General features: G+C 37.2%; 1 protein-coding gene across 2 annotated transcripts in view; it reads right to left on the bottom strand.

Moving 5' to 3' along the window:
• GALNTL6 (polypeptide N-acetylgalactosaminyltransferase like 6) overlaps positions 1 to 24,917 on the bottom strand; it is a 423,107-nt gene that overhangs the window by 251,377 nt on the left and 146,813 nt on the right. For both annotated transcript variants that reach the window (XM_009900801.2, XM_054166080.1), the window contains one exon: positions 14,779 to 14,887. In XM_009900801.2, coding sequence (XP_009899103.1) covers positions 14,779 to 14,887 — 109 coding nt within the window. The remainder of the gene's footprint in view (positions 1 to 14,778; positions 14,888 to 24,917) is intronic.

Raw genomic sequence — 24,917 nt, 5'->3', positions numbered from 1 at the left:
AAACCTCCCCTGGCGCAGCCTGAGACTGTGTCCTCTTGTCCTGGTGCTGGCTGCCTGGAAGAGACCCTTTCAGATGGAAAATTAAGAACATTTTTCTAACAGAAGGAACAGTGAAACAATGGGATAGGCAATCCAGGGAACTACGGAATCCATAACAGTCAAGAAAGAAATTATAATATGACTCAGAGTAATGATTGATAAAACTTTGGTGACCTATTGACACTGACCCAAATCTTCAATTTCTATGAACTCAATGAGAAATAGGAGGAGGACTGGGAATAATTTTCCAGAACTGTATTTTTCCTCAGAGTCAATAAAACTTGCATGAGAAACAAGTATATTTATCACAAGTTTCTATTCTACTTTCCCCAAACTTCTCAGAATATGTAAATGGAATTAACAACACCTGTTGGTTTTAATTTTTTTGCTACTCGACCTAGTAACTTGGAAAGCTTGGAAAGCCACTGAAGTAAGTGTTACAATACTTTCAATTATTTATTATATAGCTCTGTCAAGGTCTGTGGCAAATAAAATGTATTTTCTTAGTATTAAAGACAGAGCTGTAATCAAATCTTATGCAACAGGGAAAAATAAAAATGCTGTCAAGGAAATCCTGAACTATTTTCAAGCAAGAATAAATAATTTCTTTATGAATATATAACACAATTAATTACTGTTTCAATATTAAACTACTACAGAAAACACACAATCCAAAATTCATTCCAGTTTTCTGGTAGAAAGCATTCAAATTCCTACTGTTTTACTAGCCTTCAGATGCCAGCAGCACTTACCGATTTTCTTTTCAAGGACTGTATAGTCATTACTAAGAGGTATAAAAATGTTACTGGGAACAGATATGAGGCCTTGTCCTTTCTGGATTGCTTCTACAGTAATACGATGGTCAGCAAGAGAAATATGAACTACATTGCTTCTCTCTTCATCAATGGCTTTATACAAATAGTATAGGTTGGAAGTAGAAAGGAGAAAAATATAGAACTTTAAACTTTTTTATTTGTCTGCCTGCTCACATCCAGGACAGAAAAACCCCACAAACCACAAGAACACAAAACAAACAAATAAACAAAAATGTAAAAGGGTACATTCATATTGTACTGTAATTGTACTCTTTAGAGTATTGTTTGCTTAACATTGACATGAGACAAAAATGAAGAGAACCTATTTCTGACACCAAAATGAGATCTACACGTATAGCAGAAATCCCATTCTGGGTAGGTGGTTGATAAAGGAAGAGCATTTCCAGGTGAGAAGAGAGGGGCAATTTACATGTTTGAGAAGGATTTCTGTGTAAAAGAAATATGGATCAAAGTGGGAAAAAAAAAATAATTAAAAAACACACCTGTAAAATGCTGCTTTCTAACTGCATTAGACATAACTTCCAGATTTCCATACATAAACTATGCCTGGGTTGACTCTTCATGTTAATCTAGCAATCACAACTTTCTGTGTTGGCTTGCAAGTAAAAAAAAGGCACAACATTTTTTTAAGAGTCCATGAAATGGGAGAAGCTGTTTACCAGTATTCTGTATACATTGGGGGCATACTAGTGCTCCAGGTGCTCTTCTTAAAAGCTGAAACAACAGAAACTGCTATCAAAAGACACAGTTATAAGGCAGGGCAGCCAAAAGCTGAAAGGAGCAGTGGCGGTGGTGAGCAGAACAGCGAAGCAGCATAGCAAGTGGAGCAAGAAACAGCTGCATCTGTCAGGGTGGCAGAAGCTCCAGGTCACAGAAGTGAATCTGTAGCCACATGAATTGGATCATGCTAATTCACAAGACCCCAGAGTCCTTAGAAGTAAGGAGTGGAGAACAATTAACTGGCTTAGCTGCTGTTTTGCCAAAAAGGACTGCAAAAAACTATTGCCAGACTTAAGGAATTAGTCCTTATACTATTTGTTTAATATAGTATTGTTTGCTGAACCAATTAATCTGCATGAAGAAAAACTAAATAGCTCAGTGCTCTTGAGTTTAATTCTTGCAGACATCTACATATTGCTTTAAATTTCAGTTTAAATTTCAGCCTGGACCTTGCTATTGGCAGTCACATCCTAGCAGAAAAGGTACATTATGCAGTTAGCAGCTGGAACAATCCACCTTGGATATAACTTTTATATCACTCATTTAATTTTGGTTATTTGAAATCAAGATGCTCTTCTTTATCTTAAATATGTGCCTTTTCTCCACCAATAATTAATTCTAGCATATCCCTCACTTTTTCCATCCATTTGAAACTTTAAAAACACAGCTTCTGAATTTCCAGCATATGCATCGCAGAGTAATAAAACAGTGTGTGTGGGGAAACTGACTGCTTTAAAATAGACCACGAGGTTAATCAGTGGCACTGTTTTAGCAGAAGGGTGACTACATGTGAACTCCAAAAAGTAAATCACCTGAAGTCTTGAACAAACACTTCACAAAAGCAAGTAAGAATTTTTCTTTTTTAAATCTACAGCTTTTAACACTTGCTGCAAGTCCTACAATGGCTTGACAGGCAGAAACACTCATTCTACCCTCTTTCCCACTTTAGGAAGCCCAGGGGAATAAAAGGAAGGAAAACAAAAAAAGACCATGGTATTTGGTATGTCCAATGTGTTTAGAATGCTACAGTGTACAAGGCAAGATAAGCAGCAACACATGCTGGTTTGATATGAGCTACTCTATCACTACAGTAGAGCAGCAATATCCTCAGTAGCATTCTGCAGGCTGAACTGAATCGAATCATAACTCTAGCCAAGGGATGCACAGTACATCTTCTGTTTAGTCTAACTACTTATCACCAAATGCCACAGCCACAAGAATGCTTTTTTCATGTAACATTGAAACAGACTGGCTGTAGACCATTACTCAGAGCCAAAGGCTGAAAGAGCAAGCATGTGAGAAACAATCATAAAAAGACTTCACCATTTAGTTTGGTATCTGAATGACTTGCTTGAATAAAAAGGAGCTTCTACAGAACATGATTACCTGGAAAAAAAATATCTACTAACAGTGGTACAGTGTTTATTTCACTACTTAAATAAAGCAATTCATACAAACCGTGTCAAGAACAGCATTCTAGTAGTTTCTAGTACCGGTGAGCCTTCTATAATTACTGCATATGTCCAAGCTGATCTCTTGGAAAATCTTAAACTAAAGCATTACTAATCTGGTATGTATAGGAACTAAACAGCTCCACAAAGCTAAGGCAAAATTACAGTTGTGTGGGTACAGTTCTAGAAAGACCAGACACACAACAGCTGTAATTGACACAATACTTTTCCCTCCACCTCTTTTTTCCCTTCATTTTAAGAAAAACACAACCATGTGTTGTCTGCTGCACACCACCACCATAGGAAAACAAACAAGGCACATCATGGAACAAATCTGTTAACAGGATTTTTAATTGTTTTCTGGTTTTCTTTTTCTTTTTCTTTTTTTTTTTTTTTTTCCCCCCATTAATTCAACCTAATCTACCTCTGGAACCTGGTTCAGTGACTGTAGCACAAAAAGATGGAATAGCCTGTAAAAATGGAATTACCTATGTCTGAACCAACACTGTACAGTAGCGTAGTCACTCAGGCACTAGAAGCACTATTCTGTAATGCCTATCCTACAGAGAAAGAACACATGAGCTGTCACAGCTCCCAGCAAACTTAGATTTAGCCTGTGAGGCTGCTAGCAGGGAAAAAAAAAAGATTCTCACATACAGAGATAGTAAACATTCTGTTACAAGTTTGAGGCAGACCCAGGAACAAGAACTATGACACCTGATTTAGTAACAAAGCCATCCTTCTGCATTCCGTAAAGATGAGCTGAGTGTTCACAAGCAAGCAGAGTTTGCAAACCAAGGGCCAAGAAGGTAACTTTCTCAGGTAGCATACATGTATTTTATTGTTTTTTTTCAGGTCCACTTCAGTCTACATATTATAAAACAAAGTGCTGTATTTCTTGGATGATAATTAGTTCCATATAAAACTGAAGATGATTATGCAAATAACTACCTGGCTTAATAAAAAATCAGACACCTCTACTGCCACAAATTCAGAGATAATAGAATTATCCTTAAGATAAGAAATATAATCCAAGGGAACTGTACTAACATGTTAAGATGTAAGAAGGTGTGGCAGATAAAGCAACAGAAGTTATGTCACGTTCTTGGGATTAGTCCATCTAAGTCCTTCCACTTTAATTAAAACATTTAAAAAAAAAATTATCATTAATGCTACAACCATTACTATTGCCTTTGACTATCCATTTTGTGGTTGAAAGCTGATTCTTACAACTGACTGACATTTTTTGGTAAGGAGAACTGAATTCAATACTTGACCTGCTGGGAGAACAGCACCACAGAGCCCTTTGGGAATGGTGTACTTGTGATCATCATCATGGTTATTTTAGATTATGAAGGCTGTAACACATAAGGTTATTGACTAGTATGCATGCATTATGTGGCAAACCACTCCACACTGATATGAATTTCCCTCAAGTATTAATAAAAAATAAAATAAAATAAAAAAGAGCTTTGATCAATCATTTGGCAAATGTTTAAAAGTGAAGTTTCTCATATAAGCTGACAGCAGCTTATTCTACTCCCTCCTTCTTTGAATTTAGATTTCCATAGCAAAACCAGCAACAACTGGAAACTAACATACAAGAGAAAATGATGTTTCTTTTGTGCCACAAGTAGAGCAGTAATTGCTCCAAACTGACAAATGCAATCATATTTATATCTATCACAAGTGACAAATAACTCAATTTAGATGGTCTATATGTTGGTCAAACAGATGGTCTGTTAATTTCAAAATCTCCATCTGAATGAGTCAGGTGTTAGAAGACTATCCAGATAACATCCTTTTTCCAGAATTGCTCCAAATACATTTCTTTTGTTAAGAAAAGCACCTATAAATTAACTATTAACTTTCACTTAGATAATCCTGAATAAGTTTAAGCACAAGAGGAAAGACACCAGAGTGCTGAGTGCACAGAACCTTTGGTCACACCTTCCTAGACTGCAAGCGACAAACTAAAAGGCAGGCTTAAGCTGAGACCTACTCTCACACAAATCCACCCAAGGTGAACAAAACCCTAAACTTCCCTTCTTTTTCCCTTACATCCAGGCAACAACTCCAAGAAAATCCTAAGTAGTACATATTGAATACATTCACCAACATCAGTACTTCATCACTGATACTAATGTAAATCCACTGACATATCTTCACCACCATACATAAAGGGTAATAATTGGCAGATGGCATCTTCTTCTTGCTGTTTTCTTTTAAATTTTATTATTGCTTTGGCTTCTTGCTCTCTTTTTTAATTATTGTATGCACTCAGACCAACATTCCTGCCCTAAGTGGTCCTGCTTTACAGGGGAATTGAACTTGACCTGTAGAGGTCCCTTCCAAATCCTAGCATTTAATGATTCTGTGTTGCTATGATTCAAATGCAAGGGAAGAATGTACTTGAGAGAGGAGAGTTTGGTTTGTTAAGGCTTTGACACCATACTTTCCCCCACAGATGAAAATATAAAGATGAAACAGAAAGAGTTGCAACTTCAGTATTTTTTAAACAGAGCACTTCTTTAAATCAGACCACTATTGTCAAGCTAGCATATGTATCACTGGTTTACGGTGTAGTCATAGATATTTTGTGTTGACTTACTGGAAACACAGTTTTCTTTTCTGTAAAAACATGCTAATGCTCAGTACAGAAGGGTGCATTGAAGATAATTTTGAGAGCTCTAAGTAATCTGAGTCAAAGGGAGGTACTATGAACTCTGTTCCCCCTTACTTGGACTCTCTAGTAGTCCTTAAAATAAATAGCTTATCAATTGCATTTATGTGGTGTTGCTGATGAATTTTTGAAGGCATAGAGAGCTGGGAAAGAACTTCATTAATTTTAACCACAAGAAGTGACTAAATTTTTTGTATGAGTGCTGAGAGCACAGAGTCACTGTGTTTTAACAGAAGCTTGACTGATTTGCAACCACACAGAAACTCTTTTTGCACACAGATTTTTATTGGCAAGAGTTAGTTCTGTCATGCACATTCTTCCAACATAGACAAATGCCATACACTGACAGCCTCACACTTCCTGCCCTCTTCTGCAGCACTGTAATCACTGGGGATGTAATCTGCAATCGTAGGGGTTGTAAGGAACCTCTGAAGATTCTAGTCCACAACCCCTGCTAAAGCAGGTTCACCTCGGTCAGGTTGCCCAGAAACATGTCCAGGTGGGTTTTGAAAGTCTCCAGAGAAGTCAACTCAACAACCTCTCTGACCAGACTACTCCAGTCCTCTGGCAGCCTGACAGTAAATTTTTTCCTTAAGTGAAATCTCCTGTATTCTAGTTTGTACCTATTGCCACTTGTCCTGTCACTGGAAACCACTGGAGTTTGTATGAATCCTCTTGACACCCACCTGTTATTTGTATGCATTGATAAGATCCGCTCAGTCCACTTTTTCACAGGCTAAAGACTTCCTCCCTCTCACAGCCTCTCCTCACAGGAAAGATGCTCCAGACCCCTGATCATCCTGTTGGACTCTCTCCAGTAGTTCCCTCTTGAACTGGGGAGTCCAGATCCAGACATAATACTCCAGGTGTGACCTTAGGCCAGCAGAGCAGTGGGGAGGAGAACCTCCCTTGACCTGCTGGCAACACTGTTCTAAATGCACTCCAGGATACCATTGACTTTCTTGGCCACAAGGGCACAGTGCTGGCTCAGAGTGAAAGTAAAAGAAGCAAAAGCTGAAGTATTTACTACTTCTTACTGCTGTACAAAAGCATTCAATTCTTTGGCCACCCTTTAACATAGCAGCCCAAGAATAAAGAGTTCCATTCTATTTTCATTTTCATCACAAACATATACAGTTCACTTATTTTTTAATGTCACTGTTTAGTTTGTTTATAGAAGTAATGTATATGAATGCTGGTTTGTAGAACTATAGAGCATACTGTCTGTTTGTTTATACAACTAATCTTCATGAAATGCCTGCACTGAGGCATGTAAAGGTCAAGATCTTTAAAATCCTCTTCTCCTGGTCAAGATAAAGTGTTGAAGAAGCAGAAAGGTAAAGACTGGATTGAACACAAGAAAACATTAAAATCTCCACTCTCTCTCTCCACATAAGGCTTCCACATGCTATTTAAATATTCAAATTGGAGGAACAAAGACTGTGCAAATGCTCAATAACTGCTGGAATAACCGCTGGGTGATACATTACAGTCACAGCTTTTTTCCCTCTGAGATCTTATTAGCAGCCAGTTATAAAATAGCTCAAAAGTGAAACATAAAAGTACTGAAAGGCATTTATCAATCCCTTAACCAATTTATTTTGAAGACAAAGGCTTTTATAAATTTATATTTAGTGCTATAAACACAGCTCCTTACCTTTTAGCACTCTCAGAAATTTGCTTTTAATGACACTGATTTTTTCAGTGGCCCTTATACAACACAACCATTTCACCATGCACATGCAACCAGTCAAAATATCATTATAAAGAAAAACAAAAAAGAGAACAACTGAAACTAAAACTAAATACATGCTACAGAACTTATGGCATGCAATCTTAGACTATTAATATTATCAATAAAATTGGTTTAAAAAAAAAATACAATTCAGAAATTATGTCAGTTCTCCTCACATGCAAAGTTTTGGGTTTTCTACCCCTCCAGTTCCTCTTTTGCAGTATTTCACAATGGGGAAACTATCACTTATAGTTCAAAATAGCTTTCCAGGATCAGAAACAGCACTATATTGAAATACAAACATTCAATCTGTACTTCTTAAAAAACCCAAGAATTACATAACTGGATTCTTCCTCTTACCTGAAAAGGGCTGTAATTCATTATTACTGCTATTACTTGTAATTGATGAGCACACACTGCTGAGAATATCTTGAGGGAAATAGATAAAATAACTTGCAGAAATGGAGTAACAATGACATTGACTGATTCTCCAAGACTCTTAGTCTCAGAAAGAGGCGAAATCAACACAATTTCTTGTCATGTATGCTATGAATTACTACCTTAGGTCTTTGCAGCTCTCTCCTGTAAATCTGACCTCTTAAAAATGGAGCATTCAGAGATCTCAGACTCCCACTTCTGCATGTGAAGTCTGGAAAAGCAGTGACCATTTGTGCCACAGCTGTTGCCATGCTCCTGAAATGAACATCTTGATAGACGTCCTGAGAATCTTCCCCAGCCAACTGAAGAGAAATAGGGAAATCTCTGATGAAACTTGCCAACTGAGTAGCTGATAAATGGCAATATCAGGGGATTTGGCATCTAGGACATTTATTCTATGAGGCATATTTACACTGCTATGATGCAAGCAGTGTTGTCGCAGCTGGAATAAAACATGTGTTGGTAGCTACCTTGGTTATTACTATATAAACTTCATTGACATACAGTGCATTCACAACTCTGAACTGCAATGCAAGGATGCTCTCCTGATATACATAAGACATTGTTTACTACTTACAAAAACAACAAAAAAGAGACAGATTTAAGATTTGCATTTCATTATAGTTCTCCTATTTTTTAATGCAAATTGATCATATTTCTCATCAAGACATGTATGTAATCAGTTGTACTCCCAGGGGAAAAGAAATTAATGGAAACAACTCCTATTTACAATGCTGATTTCTTGTCAAAAAGATGGCATGACACACCATCTCCAATAAAGTCAGTTCCTCCTATTAGCTTATCTTGTTCCCATGCACTGTAATAACTAATCGACTTAGTGGCGTACTTTGGAAAAAGGAAAACAAATTTCTCTTTCTCTTCCTCAAGTATCTACCCCAACTGTTTAGTCAGGAACTACTTTTGTTTCTTTTCTTTTTTTTTTTTTTTTCAAATGTAAACTTTTCATTCCTTTTCCTGTACTTCAATCAATGCTCTTCAACATTTTCCCTGAATAAAATATGTAGAGAAAAACAGAAGTGATTGGGTTGACTAAATGAAATTTAATTTCCTTTTCACTATATCTCTTCTGTAGTGATAAACAATATATTTAATCTAAGTCACAAATGATCCTTTCTGCACTTTGAAAACTAGAAACTAATTCCCTGTTCTAACAACAGTACGGTAATTAGTACCTCTGAAACCTAACAGCACATTTCCTCTATTGCCTTCTTGAACTCTTGTGCCCAGGTGGCCAAGACGGCCAACGGCATCCTGGCCTGCATTAGGAATAGTGTGGCCAGCAGGAGCAGGGAAGTCATTGTGCCCCTGTACTCTGCATTGGTTAGGCCGCACCTTGAGTCCTGTGTCCAGTTCTGGGCCCTTCAGTTTAAGAAGGACATTGAGACACTTGAACGTGTCCAGAGAAGGACAACAAGGCTGGTGAGAGGCCTTGAGCACAAGCCCTATGAGGAGAGGCTGAGGGAGCTGGGATTGTTTAGCCTGGAAACGAGGAGGCTCAGGGGTGACCTCATTGCCCTCTACACCTACCTGAAAGGTGGTTGTAGCCAGGAACGGATTGGTCTCTTCTCCCAGGCAACCAGCACCACAACAAGGGGACACAGTCTCAAGCTGCACCAGGGGAGGTTTAGGCTCGAGGTGAGGAGAAAGTTCTTCACCGAGAGAGTAATTAGTCATTGGAATGGGCTGCCCAGGTAGTTGGTGGAGTCCCTGGAGGTGTTCAAGAGGGGACTGGATGTGGCACTTGGTGCCATGGTCTAGTCATGAGGTCTGTGGTGACAGGATGGACTCGATCCTCGAGGTCTCTTCCAACCTTAGTGATACTGAAAATCAACCAACTAAACTCTCAGAACTGTTTTGTTTCCACTCGGAAACAATCTGCCTATACTATTGGAGGACACAGCTCATAGGACTTGTTAGAATAGAATAGAATAGAATAGAATAGAATAGAATAGAATAGAATAGAATAGAATAGAATAGAATAGAATAGAATAGAATAGAATAGAATAGAATAGAATAGAACAGAACAAACCAGGTTGGAAGAGACCTTCAAGATCATCATGTCCAACCTATCATCCAACACCACCTAATCAACTAAACCATGGAACCAAGCATCCTGTCAAGCCTCGCCCTGAACACCCCCAGCGACGGAGACCCCACCACCTCCTCAGGCAGCCCATTCCAATGGGCAATCACTTTTTCTGTGAAGAACTTCCTCCTAACCTCCAGCCTAAACCTCCCCTGACGCAGCCTGAGACTGTGTCCTCTTGTTCTGGTACTGGTTGCCTGGGAGAAGAGACCAACCTCTGCCTTACTACAACCTCCCTTCAGGTAGTTGTAGAGAGCAAAGGAGATTCAGAAAATATTTAAATTGCATTAAAAAAAAACCTTGGTAAAACAAATAAGCTGCAAGTAAACCAGCAAATCAATGTGTGTTAATGAAGTAGTTCTGGTGCTTTTCCTAAGAAAAAGATAAACAATACCTTTAATACAGAATCTCAGTGTGGTTGCTTGTTTTTATTTTATTTTGGTTTTGCAGGTTTTGGTTTCTGTTTGTTTTGTCTGGGTTCTTTTGGTGTGCAGTTTTGTTGGGTTTTTTAAAAAGTTTTTTTGTCTGCCCATTTTTTTAATTTTTAAAGAATAACCTTCAGCAATACAAATAACTATGGGGAAAATTCAAACATAGCCAACTTATCTCTCAATCACCAACATCACTTTCATTCCCTGCATTTCATCTAGCCCCCCAGTGAGTTTCAAAACTGTACAGGTAAGGTAAGCCACAAGAACACACAGATAACTGATATTCTGTTGTCTAGACAAAATAATAGTAACAACAAAAAATATCCATTTGAAGGATTTAAAAACAACTTAATTTTTAAGTTACATTTAAAAATATTTATCTGAAATATATTTGTTTGCAAGAAAAAAATAATTTTGGAATAAAAAAATGGGGATGTCTTATTTGGGAAACATCAACACAAAACATCATGATGCTTTCAACATAATGTTCTTTTTTCAGCCCAAATCCATACATTATTTCTTTAAGAAAGGTTGGGCATTCCATCCACATTGGCTGACTAAATGCTTTTATCTTATGTAAATTAATTTCTTACCGTTATCTTGACCGCAACCTGTGGATTCCCAAGGAATTTCTTCCTTCGCAAGAAAATTACCTAACTGGGATGGCATTATCTGTTTCACTGGCTTTGCATTTAGCTACTAAGAAATAATTCATTAAATTGTAACCCTTTGTACCAGTATTGCATCTTCATTTCTGGAGATGAAGGAATCACTCAGATAGTAACTGTATCTGCATATCTGTCAGCAGGGAATTTTTAATCCGTCCGTGTGTTGGGTTAACTTCAGAAAATGCAAGTTGTTGGAGTTGGGTTGGTTTGTTTTGGTTTTGTTTGTTTGTTGTTTGGGGTTTTGTTTTCTTTTCTAAGTCACTTCGCTTTTCAAATTTGCACAGGGTTTTAAGTTAGAGGGGAAAAGCCATGCAGGATGGATGTCAATTTCTGTTCGGTAGTGGCTATACAGCAGGTATTCTGCTACAGAAGATAATAGCTGGGTATAGGTGTAGGGACTAACTGCTGTTTTATACATCTGCGTATCAGTAAGATCATTGCAATACCTCAGAGAAGCCTGTGAGTAGCCCACTGGATGTTACTGTGATAAGCAAAATTGGTAGCAGTGCAGTCCTGCATTGCATAAGAATTTACAATTTTCTACTAGCGTAAAGAAAAAATAAGGAGTTGTGACTCCAGAAAGTGCTTTGCATTTACTCCACCAGTAAGAAACAGTATCCTACATTATTAATAGATCTAGAAAAGCAATATCTCTTCCTAAGAAATTGAGTCCAAGAAAAAATTAAATACCCATGAACTAAATGGAAATTGTACTCTCAGAGTGCTGTCTTAATTACAGGCCATACCACCTGTGGTATCTTACATTTACGTACCTCCTTGAGAAGCTTATTTCTTTCTGGAACATCATTAGCAGTGGAGTAATATATATGCATATATACACATACAGAGATACATATGTACCCAGTAAGAGTACACATTGCCTCTACATTGAGAACAGAGTAACAATCCACAAGGCCACTAAAAATCCATGATCTGATGTCCAAGACTAGATGTAATCTCACATATCTTTGAAGTCTTGCCTTGCCTTTGCAATGTGAAATAGCTTCAGATATGCTGCTATTGTCAACAAGAAGTATTTTTGAATAGTAAGCACCTAACCCCAAGAAATACTCACTGTGAATGCCTATCACAAGTCTTTAGATTACCACTGTAGCTGCCAGTTAATGTATTTTCTGCTGTAAAACTGATACCCTACAGAAAGAGACTCTAATCTGCCAAAGAACATTAAAAAGAAACTGTGTGGCCCAAGCAGACATCCGACAGATTCAGACCCTCATCCATGGAATAAGGACATTAACCAGCAGCTACAGTGTGACTGCATCTGCAGCATCTTTGGTTTCTCAGGTAGGAAGTCCACAGGTGTGTCTTCCACTCAAAAGGACTTTGGCAAATGTGGTGGATTGCAGTTTCCCCCCAGCTAAAGGAAGGATCTACATCATAAGCAAATTTCACGTGAGAAGTTGAAAAAGTAGTAACAGTTGTTGAACTCTTTGTCTCCGCAAGTCTACACGTGAAGCCTTGCTACTCTATTGTTCACTTCAGTCCTCAAGTACTATCATCATGTTGGTATAATGCGAACTAATGATAGAAACACCAATACTGTACATTTGAACCTCATGCAGTCCAACAAAGCCCCACAAAACCAAAAGTAACATGAGTTCAATTCAGCATTCATATGCAAGATAATTAGTAATTTTGTAACTTAGAGCCAAAAAAATTAGCTAGAATATTTGAAATAAAAAGAAACAGTACCATTTTACTGCATGTTGCACAAATGACTGTTCTCTTCAGCTTCAAAATAATGGAATGATTCCCACTGAGGAGAAAGTTCAGTTTTAACTTGGTGGAAAAAATGGGGATCAAAATAGTTGACCTTGAAAAAAGAGAACTAGCTATGGCAAAATTAGCGCCTCTCCAGTGCTTAGGAAACAGTAAGCTTTACAGATAAACAGCTAGACTGAATACAGAAAAGACTTCACTTTTTTCTCCTTTTCTGCACTGAAATGCTTAGAGAAGCCTTTTCACTGGAGTTATGCCTTCAGATTCACTTTTAACTGAAAGTTGATTTCAGCTAAAGGTGTGAACTGAAATACTTTAGGTTTACATTTGTATTATTATATTGCTATTTTCAAAGAAAAAATATAAACAATAATCTAATGAACAACAAGTACTGATAGACATAATTTAAAAAGATTTCTTAAATGGTCAAACTCAGGAAACACTACTACAAGGATGCCAGTGAAAATATAAATGAGTCAGAATATTTTAAGTATGATTACCAAAAATGTAAGTTTACTGGAAAAAATATTCACATACTATGACATTCTACTACAGTCATAGTATTAGGAGCAGGACTGGGAATTATAAAGTTACATAACATGCTTTACAGATTTGTTAGTTGACTCTATGCAGTGGCTGACAATCTATTGGCATGCTGTAACTATCCATCAGACAATCCTAAGCATTACTGTTTATTTTCCAAAGCATTATGGGTTTCAGAACCAGAAGTACACCACTGAAGCATAGTGCACATCCCTCACAAAGGTTCCTTCTAACCAGCTAATATGTAATAGTCTCTACATACATTCTGTTTCTATTCTGTCCAGTCTCTCTTCGATCTTCGGCACTTACTCTTAGAAATTCGGAACACAATTAAAATTCCCTAGAATAACTTCATCCCCTCCTCACTTTTTTCCCTCCTAAGCACATGTGGGAAGGATAATTTTAGCTAACGATAAAAAAGATTCAAGAGAAAGAAAAAAAAAGGTTATAAAATATTGAATATTTTACTGGGTTAGATAGGCCTCTGCAAAATTAAGTACTTCTAAGTCTTATGAATCTGTCAACTACATTCAATTATAGTTATTTTGGGGGAAGGTGTTGGCTGTCTTCTGACTGGGGTCAAGATAGCATAATTTATTTTATAAGAGTAGAATTGCCTTTCTAAAATATGACTTTCAGACACTGATTAAGGTGCAATTCAACTGCTGTTTCATTTCCTTCCTTTTAACTTCATTTATCTTATGCTGAATGGTTGCAAATTATATTATAAGGCAAAGACTCAAATCTGGTCTAGCTCTGATGACAGAAAATAAAATACAAACCTTTCTTTGCACATATGGCATAAGCACATCAATGTATATTAAAATGACTTTACTCAGTGTAATAAAGTGTCCTTCAGTGTATCTGCAAATAGAATTTGCTTCAATTTTCAAATAATTTTAGACTGTCAGAATGACATGAAAAGGATTTGAATTCATTAATAGGAAAAGGGTCAAAGTTTGTTTCTTACAAAACCTTGGATGTTCTTGGCAGTTACAGGTACTGGACTCAGTAAATCTACTGATTTAAGAACAACTCAGCTTCAGTTGTAACACACGTCCCTTTTGAAGACAAGACTTTTGCTTGTATTTGATGACAGCATAACAACTGACTTCAGCATGAAAAAACAGGACTAAGTATTATTTTCACTCATTTCCTTGTATATTAATTATATAGCTATTGGCATGAAACATACTATTTTTACTTGGCTATTTTCAGAGATAATGTATTTGTGCTTGGTCTGACCCCTCAGTTCATGACATTCTGTGTTTGTGACATGATGCCATCAAAAAAAGGCTGTTAGCAATACTTTATAACTGATTTAAAAAATAACTATATGGAGAAAGAACAAATAAATTACTTAAATTTGCTCTGAACTTATGTATACCTGAACGCATAGCATCTTTCTGAATGCTTTCATAATCATGCCAGTCTTTCCTTTTCAAGCCATCAGTCCAGGTAAAAAGCTGTCCGTCTCCCAGCCCCAAAGGAAGCGTCTGTGAAAACAGTAAACAAGCAAACAAATATATACATACATATATGGTTTGCATTATTACAGAAGAACATTTATAACATGGCACAAGCAAATAAAATATTCACTTCATCCAGTGCAAACATTGAAACCTTTCTGGGGTAAATCAAGCTATTTTTCTAAAGAGTGGGAGAAAACCATAAATTTAGTTTGTGGCAAACAATTAATTGAAGTATGTCAAACAACTCAGGCTTAACACTTCTCTTTCCAACAGTGCCTTGCTATGAATGCTTGGTAAGAAGCTCACAGAAATCAGATGGAACACTAAAACCAAAAAGATTCCAAAAATGTTTCAACAGTGCTTGACCTTCAACTTATGAAGCCTCTTGATTTTTATCTTCAACTATCACTTGCTCAAAATTGGAGTTACAGTCACTCAGCACCTTTAAATGGCCCCCTTTAACTTGGGGGTTAGATGAGAAGGTGATCAACTATATCTATGAAGGAAGTGAGGAAATGATTCATTGCTGCTTAGGAATAACATGAAACACTAGCTCTGTTAATTCTAGGTTTGAACTAGTAAATTGTTCAGAACAAAGAGCAAATGTACAATGCAGTTACAAGGGCTGTTATCAAAGGGTATATCAAAACACACTTGAAAAGCAGTTCCAGGGAAGCAACATTTATTCAGCCTTCTACTAGAAAATACAGAAGCTCTTCCAAAATCTTACACATTTCTAGGAGTGGCACTCTTAATGCATTAAATATGTGAAGCCAATGAATGCTGGAGTCATTCTTGCACTCGACTCATTCTTGTAAAATGAAGTATGACTTTACTTTATTGGCAGTACAAATCTGGATGATGCTTCATGAATCCAAGTAAAGCTGTCCTAGCATTTTCACCTGTTTGTGGGGTTTTTTGGGTTGGTGTTTTTTTTTGGTTGTTTGGGTTGGTTTGTTTGTTTGTGTGGGGGTTTTTTTTAGGACAATGTTTGCCAAAGCTACATGACGTGGATCTGGTAGTTAAGTCATCCTTGAAATCAGGGATCAGGTTTGTAAGCAAAACTGAGGAATGTCAGGTGTGACAGTTTACTTCCAAGCAAAGGATGCTAGATACTCTGGCTGACAAAGATCCACGCAGAGAATCTCTGCCTTGGGTCACCTGATATTTCTGAGAATGCTGAATATTCAGTTGACAGTGCAGTGCTCTCCAATAAGTTCCTAAATTACTGAGAAGAACATATGACATTTTGCTAGCATGACCCACTTCTTTTCATTTCAATATTAATCATAACATGTTACCTATCACCAGGATGCATCCCAGTGCATATTCATCCCACCATTATTTTGCGCATGTATTTCAAGAAAACAATCAGTTGCCATGTTCTAATATAAGTCACAGGTTCACATCTGAAACTGAAGAAACCCTGATAAAACTACTTCATGTCATCAAAACAGCCAACCTTTCACATTGTTGAAATGATCTCATTAATTTCAATGATTCTTGAGTTCAAATAATGCTGGTTCTTACAGTCAGAAGCATAAGGTAGAATGATGGCTGCAACAGCATTAACCATTATTCTCGAGCCCAAATTCCTAAAATCATCACTCTGTTTGGCTCTTTAGAAAGTCAGGCTCAGTCAAACAGGCTTCAATTAGACTTCTATTCCTTGTCAATGTGTGTCACAGATGGCGTGAATCACTTGATCCGCAAAATTCAATACCATCAAAGCTAACAAAACCAGGATAACCCAGCACACTGCAGCACACTGAAAGAAAGCTGAATAGCAGAGTTTACAGTTGGTTTCCTGTTTTCTGTTTGCATTTTGATGTAATTACTCTTAAAAAATATTAATTACTAGTTATTTTATCTGAGAACATTTAAAAGTCTAATGTATCAGAGAGCTCTCTAGCAAGCTCAATGTAGTTAACTAAAATGAATCTAGCAAAAGGATAAATATAAATCCAAATACCATACAAGCTGAAGTCTTGCTGTAGCTCATATTCTAGAAGGGTTACATTGCCCTAAAAAGAAAGAGGGAACAAACCGAAAACACAGGGTTGATGTGATCGTAAGTCCTTGTTTAATGATTGAGGGTTTTGTTTAGAGTGCTAGTTTGGTTTTGGGGGTGGGTTGCTTGGGGGTTTTTTGGTTGGTTGTTTTTTTTTATGGTTTTGTTTTGTTGTTGTTGTTGGTTTTAGTTTTAATAAATGCCTTATATCTCTCCCAGAAAAATACGTACTGTTAAAATAAATCAATACCATATTTCACCTCTAACATCCTTTCAGTTTAGAGGGAAATTAATACAATGCCCTTGCAAGTGGCTTCCTAAGAGTGTTATTCAGACAGTGTAATCTCAATGGGGAAAGAACATTGTGGCCCTCAGAAGGACTGGACTTCATGAAACTCATGCGGTGTAAACACTAGTTTTACTTCTGAAGTGAGCATGAAACAGAGCTTAGGAAGGAATGTACAGTTTTACAGCCAAACTCTCAGGAAGTACAAGTGTTTTGCAGTGAAAATTCTTTATCTCTGAAGAAATCGGAGCTGCCTTCAGCTCCTCCAGATCTCTTTTGTCAGTGACTGAAGGGTTTAATTTTTTCATTCTTTTCCTTTTTTCTCATCTTGCTGTATTGCCTAAGATATGAAAGCACTTGAGAAAACCAGTTCCTCCATTTCACTTCTGCCTTAGGGTAAACAAACTGCATTTTTTAAGACTTTAAAACATAGTTTCTGAAACATTTTAAAACTGTTAAAAGGCTCCACTGTAAAATTATATTCATTCTCAAATGCCTTCTTTTTCCAGATGATAATGAGTGGAACAGCCCCCACTTAAAAAGCATCTCTGGCTGGAAAGTGAACAAAACAAACAAACAAACAACCACAAACAAACAAAAAACCCAAACAAACCACACCAGAGGGAAAAAACAAACAAACAAAAAACCCCAAACATTTAATAGTCTTATTCTAGCCTTGTCTTCTCCCTACATACTCTTCATTTGTCTTTCTCAGTTCTCTGTCGTTTTGGATATATTGATAATTTACACTATTTTCCATGCAACTAAAACTCTGGTTTTGTTATACACAGGCTATGACTATCTGGTGTAATGGTTAGATAATGAAACCCAACATAGTGTTGCTATTGGTAAATACATATAAGACAACCCAGAAAGTCTCAGAAAGTTCCAAGTAGGTGAACTGTGAAGTCACTCCAGAAGATGGAATGTGCAACAGATCATGATTCTGAATTTTGGCTGAACACATACTTAACCATAAGGTGAAGGGCTGAACTGAAATAACATTAACCAAGCTGCATACAGAGAAAAGAAACCAACAAAAGCAATTCCTCATTTTAGGCTTGATGCATGAGTAGCCAGATTAAGAATGATTAAATTCATGCTATAATATACCTAGACTTCAACACAAATTTGGTTTAGATATTTAAAAAATAATCAAAATAATTTGTGTTCCATCTTATCAATGATCATTAATTTATGGCTAAACAAATTACTGAGACATACATAATGGGAGACCGAGTATTCTAGAGGTTACAGGACAAGATGACATGGCCTCAAGTTGCCCTAGAGAAAGTTTAGATTGGATATTAGAAGAAATGTCTTGGCTGAAAGGGTTATCAAACACTGGCATGGCCTCCCCAGGAATAGAATAGAATAGAATAGAATAGAATAGAATAGAATAGAATAGACCAGTCCAGACCAGACCAGACCAGACCGGAAGAGACCTTCAAGATCATTGTGTCCAACCTATCATCCAACACCATCCAACCAACTAAACCATGCAACCAAGCATCCTGTCAAGTCTCCTCCTGAACACCTCCAATGATGGTGACTCCACCACCTCCTTGGGCAGCCCATTCCAATGGGCAATCACTCTCTCTGTGTAAAACTTCCTCCTAACCTCCAGCCTAAACCTCCCCTGGCGCAGCCTGAGACTGTGTCCTCTTGTCCTGGTACTGGCTGCCTGGGAGAAGACACCAACCTCTGCCTGTCTACAACCCCCCTTCAGGTAGTTGTAGACAGCAATAAGGTCACCCCTGAGTCTCCTCTTCTCCAGGCTAAGCAACCCCAGCTCCCTTAGCCTCTCCTCATAGTTGAATCCCCATCCTTGGAGGTCTTTAAAAGCATAGGTGTGCAAAGGGACACGGCTTAGCACCAGACTTCATAGAGTTAGATAATGGTCAAACTTGATGATCTTAAAAGTCTTTTCCAATCAAAATAGTTCTATGAACATATGCAGCAGAACTTCCTTCCAGTGAAAACCACAGTATGAGAAAAGAGAAGGCCTAGGAACACCCAGAGTGTTCTCAACCTAACATAAAACCAATGCTTATAGTATGTATTCTGTACTGCTACATCAAATAGGAATGAGAAAATAGCATAGCTGATTAGGCAAAACATACTCAGGGTTTTCCCCTCCAAAATATTTTTCTAAGACACCCAAAAACAGTGTAGTTTGCCTGTACAGCCCTTAGACTTTTTGAACTCAAGAACTATATTTATAATTGAAGCACTGCAACCGCAAATATCACTCTGCATACAAAGAGTGGGATTTTGACTGGCTGTCAAAAAAATTCTACAACAATTTATCATCCAACCATTCGTTACGTGTCGTATGTACCTGTGAGTTGTACATTTTTAAGTGTTTGGGTCCAGCAGGGATTACACACCTACAGCAACATTACATACAGCATCTGCCTCACTATTTCATTTTCACATTAACCTCAAACCTTATGGGATGCAAGACTGATATAGTACCGCACAGACTCTGAAGACTTCTCCTCTAGAGAAGACTCAACATCTGGTTCAATTACAGAGAATATGATAAGCTCAAGAAACAGCACAATTATCAAAAACTCACTCACAGACTATTAGATCCCTCAGAGGGGAGAAAAATGTCTCTGCTGTGACATTTGAAGGCTCGAACTCAGAAACAAGTGCTTTCATTGAATAACTCATTTATTTTTAATTTCACTCTGCGGAGGCAGACAATTAGAGGGGACTCATGCAAAGGAAGATGATATATCAATGGAAATGCACCTTTCTAAAAAAAAATGAAAAGATAATTACAGATTCACTTTGAGTCTGAGGATTTGCTCACTAGCTCTAGGGCTATTTTACTGAGCACCAATATACAATAAAACACTGCATTAATGAAACATCATATACTGATTGGCATAACAAGCTCAGATTGTTTAGTGAATTTTAGGAAATAATCTTCTCCAGCATATAAACACTTGCTCCTGCTCAGGCAAAAATGCACATAGGAAAGAAAAGTGCTAAGGAAGTACTGAGATTAGACACCTTCACAGATGTGTCAAAAGAAACATAATAACAACCACTATTTGATTCCCCTTCGATTTTGAAATAAAAGGTTCTGTATAGTGTTTGTAAACAGTCTTGTGTAAAACAGAAAATTCACTATTTTTTTCCCCATCCCCTGAATACAATTAACTCTGAGCAATCTAGGCTCTGACCAACTGCTCTTACCAAACAAGACAATAATTAATAAAACCTAGAACATGAGTAGCAATTAATTTTTTCCTTTATCAGAATCAAAAAGTGGTGTCACTGGATACACCTCTACATATCTATTAAAATTCAGGTGCAAGATCACAACATGTCAGGTTGGACTCAATGATCCTCGAGGTCTCTTCCAACCTTAGTCATACTGTGATACTGCTATCTTCTCCCAGGCAACCAGCACCAGAACAAGGGGACACAGTCTCAAGCTGTGTCAGGGGAAGTTTAGGCTCGAGGTGAGGAGAAAGTTCTTCACCGAGAGAGTCATTCGTCATTGGAATGGGCTGCCCAGGGAGGTGGTGGAGTCACCGTCCCTGGAGGTGTTCAAGAGGGGATTGGATGTGGCACTTGGTGCCATGGTTTAGTCATGAGGTCTGTGGAGACAGGTTGGACTCGATGATCCTCGAGGTCTCTTCCAACCTTAGTTATACCGTGATACTGTGATGTCCATTTCCCAGATTCCTGTTCTGTTTTTATTGCAAGCATAGGAAGATATTCTCATGAAGCTTCTTCCTAAAGTGTTGTACAGTCATGAAAACAACTAATTTGAAAAGACATCCCCTTTTTATGCTAAATTTTATCACAAGACTGTCAGAGTAGAATATTAGCTTCGAAATCAGAAACCAAGTGCTCTCCCACTCCCACACATAAGCAAAATCCATTCTGGGGTAGTTACTGGCTAAGGACATTAGAGATGACAAACAAAGTATTATTTCCCCTGGATACAAAGCAGTTTTATCTATGGAAAAATGTATTAAATCCAAAGCACACAATATCATATCTGTACCTTCATGTATTAGCTCTGAATATCCCCTGTGTGGGTCCTCCTTTCCTGTAGGTTAAAAAACCTAACAAGTTTGTAATTGAGATTTGAAGAGTGAACAAGTACAATGCAGTCCTTAAAAACCTGTGAAGTTGCCATCGAGCATGGCACAGCCTGTAAAATACCACACAATGGTTTTGAACCCTGAGGCTACATGCTTCTCCGAGTCCTTCTCTGGGATGCTGTCCCTCTAGGAAAGGAGCAATGGCTGCAGTGGCAGGTTTTGACAAATGGGCTGCACTATCCTGCCCATTGGGACACCCGCCTCTCAATGGCATTCATGGACATTTCCAGTCAGTCCTGCTGGCCATCCACTACCTGCCCAAACTGTTGCCTATTACATTACAGAGGGCCTTCGGCAACATACAAGAGACGCCTGGGAAGTGGAGGGATGAGAGAGCCATAGGGACACTGGGAAGACCTCATCCTACAGCATCACCCTCTCATATACTTTAAATCTATTCTAAATCTGGAAGTCCTCATTAGGTTGGAAGACACTGAGGATGAAACAGAGATTGTTCAATGAAATATAGCAAACTACTGTTTGCTATCAAGAGAAGGTAGAAGGAGGTTTAAAGCTCTAAATCTTTCAAACAGAATTAAAATAAGACTATATGAAGATATAATTACTGCCTTAAAACTTTATTTTTACTTTAAGTACTTTTAAAACATATTCAAAAATATGAAGCTTGTTTTCTAAACTCTTGGCATGAAGCAATATAATAGAGTTGAGGACATGATGAATTTCTTCATATGCTCAGACTTCCTGTGCCATTTATTTGTTATGCCACAGCAAATAAGTGTTCATTGTACTGACATTTACATTAGTAGAAATAATTAGCCCAGCATATCAAAAAAAGGGCAGCACTTGATTTAGTCTACGACATCAGAATGACTCAAGGTTATTTCATTTTCAAAACACACATTTCAGCCTTTCTTAGCATTTAGTTTCTAGAATATCACAGACAACGCAGTAGTATCATGCCATCAATTCCAAATTAAAGCTGTTAATACTGTTATTTGGAAAATGCCAAGCTCCCCAAGCATTTCATTACTGAGACTGTTATAGACAGGTATAAAAGCTATTATTGCTGCACTACAGTTCTATCATTAAAAAAAAAAAAGGAAGAAGCCCCCCCCCCAAATGAAAATATGAGTTTTAAAAACATTACAATTTCCTACTGACACAGTATATGAGTGCTTGAGCACTGGGTTAATGAGAACTCTGTAAGGACGCATTTGCATGCTGGGAAGTTGTGATTTATCACATAAAATCACAGAAAACTACAGATGTTTACTAATATACATTGGTGTAAGGCTAACAGCCATCATTCAAGGATTGCTAAATGACACAATTTCAACTGACTATGGGACAGGAGGCAGATTCTAAACTGAAGAACTAATACAAAAACATTCCTCTGAGTAAGCAGTTCCCACCTGCTGGTGTAAGCTGCTGACAGATTTGCTCAATGGCTAGAATACCTAAACCAATCTTGACTTAGTATTTTATTCTCAATTGTCTCAGTTCCAACTTGGTGAAAAGAGAGCTAACTCAAATAACATAAATGCCCATTACAGATCTAAACGAACTAAGCCACATATAAAGTATGCTGCCTCTCCAGCTCTTCTTCAGCTCCAAAGTGCTTTGCCAGTAACAAAGTTTGTAAACGAGCCTGCATCCATACTTGGCTACTCATTTTTGGCAAGTTATAAAATTATACTCTATATTGTACTTATGCTGCATATTTTTAATGACTATCCATTTCAGATATTATTTTTTATATCAAAACACACGGAAATTGTTTGAAGAAACTCAGCATGATTTTTGCCAACATGGCTATCGCTTGGTTCTTGAATCAACAAAAGGTCTCCATAAGACTCTTCCAATGAACAATATGAACAATCACTGTGGGTAACTCTTGAAAGAATTTATTATATCATAGGTTTCTAGGGGGTTTTAACCATGTGTCATATAGTCATAGGAAATTTTAAGTATGTTCTTTTATATAAACAGACCTTCTCTTCTCCATAAAATGAAATTCAAAAACCTGACATAACCCTGAAACTAAAACCCAACCCTGTGTCCACGGTAATGAATCATCCTGTCAGAATTTTGCTGCTTTTTAAAAATTAATTTTAAAAAGACCACAACAAAATAAAGCAGAAGAAATCTATTTATGGGTTTGTGACAGTTTAGTACTAAGCCTTATTGCTTGTAAAATACAGCTTCATTCACTTCTCCGACTGGGTTTCAGCTGAGCTTTTTGTTGGTGTGGGTGGGCTAAACCATCACAGGTTTGTAAACCGATTAACTTTTTTACTACCTGCAGTTTGCAATATTGCAAGGATGAATAACAAAGACATGATGTTGCTATGTCTGTATACATATATATATGTTTCAGATATACCCATTTTTCCTCAACTGCAGAATAATGTATTTAGATTTTCACTATGTAAGAATCATAAATGTTTCATATTGGCCACTGCATCAACTCAAGATCAAAACTGCTTTTGTAGGATTCAAGTGTCAGGTGTTTTAAACTGGAAATAGTTTATCACCTTGATAATCACCTTCAGTGATGATTAACAATAATTCTTTATTATGCTAATTTACTTCTAAAGTAATTTCTTTTAATAGAAGCACATCATCCCTTAGATAATGGTTGCAAAGAACTGAAAACATAAACAGTACAGAATGATCACTACAGTTAGGTTATCACTAATAAGAAAATTTCAACATACTACTTGTTGCATGAGACAAAAACAATTTCAGATGCATTAAATGGTTTGTTTTGGGGTTTTTTTCTCCTTTAGTGCACCTTTTACTGATAAAAAAAAATCATTATCTTCATTAATGTAACATTCTTCAAATCTGATAACAGCTGATAACCTGGTAACAGCTAATAACAGTTTTGCAGCAAATCTGATACCACTGATGCAACAAACAGAAACTAACTTCAAACTTGCTACTTAGCACATTTAAATGCTAAATAAAAAGTGTGCTACAAAAAAATCAGTTTCTGCAGCAATGAGATAACCTATTCCATATTTTTGACTGCAGTGTAAGGTAAAGCTTAATTTGGCCTCTCAGAATATTTATAAAAGCCAATATACTTCTATGAGCACATTTTTTAATTGTTACCATAGAAAAGTAATAGATCTCTTAATGAGGACTTTAACAACCTTTACATGCTAATTGCTGCAGACAAGTTACCATAGCATGAAACAACCTCTGCATACAGGTGAAACACAGACACTTTGTATTTTATGCAATTGAACATTTTTTACAAACAGCAGAAGGAAAACACCAATTTGTTTAAACAGTATCCACAACAGTACAGAATCTGTATTCCAAAGGCACTGATTTGCAGAACACTCTAGCTTTTGGCAATGCCCATATGGAGGACAAACACTTTACTGTCTTACTGAGTGGCACATAGTACTGATGTGTTTATAAATATTCCAGACTATGTATTAAAAAGTAAACTCTACTGAAAACTACAACAAAACCCCCCAAAAAATGAAAACAAACAAACACAAAAAACCCCCCAAAACAAACAAAACCCCACAACCCACCCCAACAACCTGCAGAAAGTAATGCTGTTCATATTAGCTTTCTGCAAAAACATCCATCAGCTCAAGAATTGGTATTAAAATACACCAACTACATGCCTAATTAGCACCCTATTTG

This window comes from Dryobates pubescens, chromosome 1 (assembly GCF_014839835.1).
Source record: "Dryobates pubescens isolate bDryPub1 chromosome 1, bDryPub1.pri, whole genome shotgun sequence".
In the NCBI taxonomy this organism is placed as follows: domain Eukaryota; kingdom Metazoa; phylum Chordata; class Aves; order Piciformes; family Picidae; genus Dryobates; species Dryobates pubescens.
This window is presented reverse-complemented; position numbering and strand designations above follow the sequence as displayed.